Source organism: Calidris pugnax, unplaced genomic scaffold (genome assembly GCF_001431845.1).
Source record: "Calidris pugnax isolate Ruff unplaced genomic scaffold, ASM143184v1 scaffold145, whole genome shotgun sequence".
Classification (NCBI taxonomy): Eukaryota; Metazoa; Chordata; class Aves; order Charadriiformes; family Scolopacidae; genus Calidris; species Calidris pugnax.
This window is the reverse complement of record NW_015090939.1, coordinates 787053-793052: the sequence shown is the minus strand read 5'-3', so window position 1 is coordinate 793052 and position 6000 is coordinate 787053. Positions and strand designations below refer to the sequence as shown.

Here is a 6000-nt window from a genome sequence, read left to right as displayed (position 1 = left end):
AGAGCTGGGGAGGGACTCTTTGCCAGGAAGGGTAATGATAGGACAAGGGGAAACGGTTTTAAATTGGAAGAAAAAAGATTCAGATGAGATCTCAGGAAGAAATTCTTTGCTGTGAGGGTGGTGAGGCCTTGAATCCTTCCAGGGATGTAGCTTGTCTGCAGGCAAGCACCACTGTAGTTGGTGAGGTGGTTGAGGGGTCTTGCCTCAACCATTGAGGCTGAGGGGGGACCACATTGCCCTCTACAACTCCCTCAAAGGAGGGTATAGAGAGGTGGGGGTTGGCCTCTTCTCCCAAGGGAATCATGCCAGGAGCAGAGGGAATGGTCTGAAGTTGGGGCAGGGGAGATTTAGATGAGATATTAGAAAGAATGACTTTCCTGAGAGAGTGGTCAGGCCCTGGAACAGCCTGCCCAGGGAGGTGGTGAAGTCACCATCCCTGGAGGTATTTAAGAAACGGGTAGACATGGCTCTTCAGGGCATGCTCTAGTGCCCAAGGTTATTGGTTTATGGGGAGGTGTTGAGTGTGGGGTTTAGTTGGTGGGTGTGGTGTGTTTTTTGGGAGGCTTCCAACTTGAACCTGCTCCATTAATAATTACCCTTTGGGTCCTGTCACACAGCCAGTTCTCAATCCACCTCACTGCTTCCCAAAGCACCTTTCAAACCGCTGTGTCTCACCAACCACTAAGATTCTGTGATTCTGTACCCTCTGCTTCCCAAAGCACCTTTCAAACTGCTGTGTCTCGTGACGTTTCCCCAAAGGTTTCAGTCCAGGATCTGTTGGGTTTTTTTTTTCCCCTCCCTCCAGGTGCACTTTGTCCCCGAGGGGGGCACGGTGGCACAGATCGTCTACAGCGACGAGCAGGACCGGCCCTCGCAGCAGGTGGTCTACACAGCAGATGGCACCTCCTACACCTCCGTGGACACCTCGGAGCACACCCTGGTTTACATCCACCCCGTGGAAGCTACGCAGGCACGTGCGGTTGGTTCCCAGCCCACCCCAGTTTGGGAAACCTAGGAAACCAATTTCCAGTTAGTGACTGGAAAAAGAGCAGGCAGTTGCTCTTCACACTTTTTATCTGCCCGTTGCTTGAGCAGGGGCTTCACGCTGCTCGTTTGTCTGATGTGCAAATGGGGTAATCAAAGGATGTTGGGGCTGTGAATGATGAAATGCTGGTTATCTCGCCGAAGGTGGATGAGATTATAATTAAATCAAAGGTGTTTTCGACAACACGGATAATCTGTCTAGAAATTCTGCCTCTGTTGTGTTGAGTAAAAAGCTTAGAGTGATCTGTGTGTCTTCTGGAAGAGCCCTTGTTTTGCGTAGTGCAGTTTTCATAATTGATAGTTACGATAACAGTCATGCCTTTCTGCATGTGTATTCAGTCTAATTTTGCAGTCTCTTTTCAGAGAAGTTGTTGATTTTTTTTTATTTTTTTTTCCTAGACCTGGGTTCTTTTTCTCCACAATTGTATCGAGTAGCTTTTATTCTCTGGCAGTGTGTGTTTATATGGGGTTAATAGAGTGTGCATCTCTACCTCTGTGTGGGCAGAGACAAAAAGAGGAGCAGGCAGGCTTTGTCAAGAATGTTTTAGGTTGTCTTTGCTGACAGGATGGATTAGAAACCCTACGAAGTGCAGGTGCTAGCCCTGGTCTGTCTCTTCTGCACTTCTTAGATGTTACATAAAAACAATATGAGAGGGTATTTGGAGAGCTAATCTCCCAGGAAGTTACTGGAAAAGTAATTCCAAATCTGAATATTATAATTTTGTCGAAATAGGTGTAGTATCAGCACACTCTCATGCAACTGAGATGAAATTTCCAAAGTGCTAATGGGATTTGTGTTATGCCATGATTTATTTTGTTGGAGTGAGACTGCTACAAGGTCAGATATCTCACATTTTGGCAAAGTAAGCCAGGCTGACCTCACTCACTACGTAGTTTTCATCTGAGTCTGGCTTTTCCTGGGGGGAAGCCCTCCCATCAGGGCTGTTCTTGGAGCTGTAAGAACATTGGAGTTGGCATGTCTTCTGTGAAATTAAAAACCAACAACATGGCCATATCAAATCGGCCTTATCAAATTCAGATGTAGGATATGCCTGATATCTGCATGCTTGCTTTTGAGGAACTCTCTTGTGAATTTGTAGAAAGATAAAGTGAATAGTTGTCATCAGTCCTGCCCTCAAGTGTTACTTTCATACAGCTATTGACTTGAATTCTATAGAATTTATCAAATCAGCAATTGACAAAGTGATTTCTGTATTTAAAAAAAATAATAAATAATCCCGTGAAGCACTTTTAAGTATATATATGAAAAGTGCCACATAAATATATTTATTTTTCACGGAGCACTGCCTTATCTTAGTTTAATCTCTATGCATGTGTGTTCCTGTGGGTAAGTTGAATTAGTCTATTGTGTCCCTATTAGTCTAATAGGGACATTAGAAGTTAGTGAAGGATCAAATGTGGCTCATTTCTTGGTGGCAGGGTGATTGTTGTGTGAGTTGGGAGTAAGCAGCCCCCAGGCCGGATTGATAAACCTTTTTCACTTTGTCTAGACTCTGTTTACAGATCCCTCCCAAGTGGCTTACGTCCAACAGGATGCCACCACCCAGCAGGTAAGAAAGAGACATTCTTTTCCTTGGGCCTGCAACTGTAAGGAAACTGTTATTGAAGGTAAAGGGACCTTGTTGTGGTGCGAGAGCATAATTAGCTATCTCTGAATTTGTGCCAGTCCTCAGTTATTTATTGTCACCCCAAGGATCAAGGGCATCCTGGTGAGTTTATGCATGAGTGACACTAAAAACTTAAATGACTGTGAGCTGGGATTTGTATTTTAAAGTCACGTTCCACAAAAATACTAATTTACTGCCCTAGATGTAATGAAAAATCATCTAATAGTGTCCCTTTTAAGTCAGCAAGCTCAGGTGGCTGACTTTATTTTAATGTCATTCTGGAAATACCAGGACCCTGTACAGATTCTTATCCAAACGCCTTTAAATTTATAAATGGCTCTCAAGGGATAGAATTTTTGGATGAAATTCTAGATTTACCAGAAACTTCACAAGAAATTAATTGTAAAACCTGAAGAAGTTAAATTACTGGCTCCTTTACCTTACCGGGGCTTCCCAGCTCTGATGTGCTTGCCAGTGTCAAGTGGGCAAGGAATAAAAAAAAAAAAAAATCAGAGCCCGTGTTTATAAAATTGTGATGATTTTTCTCGTTTTCATCCGTTATGGATGGGAAGGATTTGTTGTTACTGGTATCTTTGGGGTCTGCATTGTGGTAATCAGGTGTAGGTGCTTTCAGATCTAAATCTCTAGTTCAAATTCTCCGCTTTTAAGTCCTAAGATTGAAGTCATAGAGACACAAAAGTCCTCACTGCTTGGTGAGTCTTTAATGGTGTTTGTGAATTGACATCTTGGATCTGAATCGTTACTAACGCCATCGTTAAAATGTGTATTTATTGACAGTCTTGGGGCAGAGTGAAGGGTTGAATGTGTCCTGAAAATAAATTTCTTTCCTGAAAAGCAGACCCTCTAAACTGTCGAGGCACAGGCAGGAAACGATGTGATTAACATAGAATCATAGAATTGTCCAGGTTGGAAGGGACCTTTAAGATCTTAGTCCAACCATCAACCTTACTCTGATAAAACCCATCACTAAACCATGTCTCTAAGCACTTTGTCAACTCCTCTTTTGAACATCTCCAGGGATGGTGCCTCAACCACTTCCCTGGGCAGCCCATTCCAAGGCTTAATAACCCTTTCTGTGTAAAAAATGTTTCCTAATCTCCGATCTGAACCTCCCCTGGAGCAACTTGAGGCCATTTCTTCTTGTCCCATTGCTTGTTCCTTGGAAGAAGAGACCAACCCCCCCTGGCTACACCCTCCTTTCAGGGAGTTGGAGAGAGCCAGAAGGTCTCCCCTCAGCCTCCTTTTCTCCAGGATGAACACCCCCAGCTCCCTCAGCCTCTCCTCATAGTAAAGGTGTTACCTGTTTTCTTCCAGTTCTCTGGAGGTATAGAATCATAGAATGGTTTGGGTTGGAAGGGACCTCAAAGATCATCTAGTTCCAACCCCCCTGCCCTGGGCAGGGACACCTCCCACCAGACCAGGTTGCTCAAGGCCCCATCCAGCCTGGCCTTGAACACTTCCAGGGATGGGGCAGCCACAACTTCCCTGGGCAACCTGTTCCAGTGTCTCACCACCCTCAGAGTAAATATTTTCTTCCTGAGATCTAATCTGAATCTTTTTTCTTCCAATTTAAAACCGTTTCCCTTTGTCCTATCATTACCCTTCCTGGCAAAGAGTCCCTCCCCAATTCCCATTTGGAATGTCATTATGGAATTCTTTGTCACATCAGTTTCCTTGCATTAAGAAGCCAAAAAAAATCCTTTTTAGTTGTCTTAAAGCTCATTTAACGAATGTGATCTAATTAAAAGTAGATATTACTTGGATGCACAGTGCACGTTGAGTCTCAAGGGCAAGAGCACTTCTATGTCCTCAGCCCATCCTCCCTTCCAACGCTATGAGAGCACCTCCTCTTGTCTTTCAAAAGATGCTTTAGTTTAAAAAGAAATGGAAAGGATTGGAGTACTGTGTCCAGCTCTGGAGTCCTCAACACAGGAAGGACATGGACCTGTTGGAACGGCTCCAGCAGAGGGTCATGGAGATGCTGGGAGGGTTGGAGCACCTCTGCTGTGAGGACAGGCTGAGGGAGCTGGGGTTGTTCAGCCTGGAGAAGAGAAGGCTCTGGGGAGACCTTACAGCAGCCTCCCAGTACCTGAAGGGGGCCTACAGGAGAGATGGGGAGGGACTCTGGATCAGGGAGGGGAGCCCAAGGAGGAGGGGGAAGGGTTGGACACTGAAAGAGGGGAGATGGAGCTGAGATGTGGGGAAGAACTTCTTTGGTGTGAGGGTGAGGAGAGCCTGGAATAGAAGCTGTGGCTGCCCCATCCCTGGAGGGGTTCAAGGGCAGGTTGGAAAGGGCTTGGAGCAACTTGCTGTGGTGGGAGGTGTCCCTGCCCAGGGCAGGGGGTGGAACGAGATGATCTTTAAGGTTTCTTCCTACTCTCACTATTCTATGACTCTATGAAAGGTTGTTTTTCCAACCCAAACCATTCTATGACTCTATGAAAGGTTGTTTAAAAAAAAAGCCTTTATTCCTTGCAGTGTCTGACGTGGAAGTGAGAGTAAGGAGATGTTTGAAGTGTGATTAGTGGTAGGAAATGCTGATAGGAGGTACAAATAGACACAAGCTTGTGTGAAGCTCTGGGTGCTGGCAGACCTGGAGGTGTGCCACGGAATAAACGATGCCTTTTCTGGTCCCTCTTGGCATCACAAATGTCAATACCAGACAGCGGTTTGGCGGTTTCCTGCTCGCTGTCACCCCGTTCTCTTTTTTGCTGTAGTTTTTAAGCACTTTCATAAATTCCTCCTAATACCTCTAGAAACAAAACAACTCGATTGGAAGTTTTAAGACTCTCCGCTTTTGTGCCAGATTTTCTTGCCTGCTCCTTCACAGTTGGCACAATTTGCTCTTCTCTGATTTATCAGATATTTATTAAGCGCTCTGTAGAGGGGCAGGGGATTTAATTTTAGCATAAAAGCTGTTTAACAGTCAGAGGCACAAACTGGAAGCCACATGATGCCAACTGCAGAGAAGGAGGAAAAATCATGTGGGATAAGGGTGCAAATTCCTGTGTAGATAAGCAGGAGACAAAAAGACAGGAAAGGTGATCCTTGAGATCTTAATTCTGCTTTATTTTATCGCTGAATGGATGAGAGCAGTATGGTAATAGGCATTAATTTTCTCGTTGCTAGACAAAAATGAGTATGAAAATGGATAGTGTGACCAAATAATGTAAAGAAAAAAATCATTGTTGGAATCCTCTCATTGGAGTGTTTGGTCTTCCAATGGGGTCGAGACACCATCTAGGTTTTATAATGGATTTTGGTTGGGCAAAAAGAGGAGATGCTTCTTTTTCCTTCTTTATCTTTT

The 6000-nt window shown here is 44.5% G+C and overlaps 1 protein-coding gene across 1 annotated transcript in view; it reads left to right on the top strand.

The window, feature by feature from the left end:
- Positions 1–6000, top strand: part of PRDM10 (PR domain containing 10) — a 57464-nt gene that overhangs the window by 12199 nt on the left and 39265 nt on the right. The window contains exons 5-6 of the mRNA XM_014951837.1: positions 806–970; positions 2556–2615. Coding sequence (XP_014807323.1) covers positions 806–970; positions 2556–2615 — 225 coding nt within the window. The remainder of the gene's footprint in view (positions 1–805; positions 971–2555; positions 2616–6000) is intronic.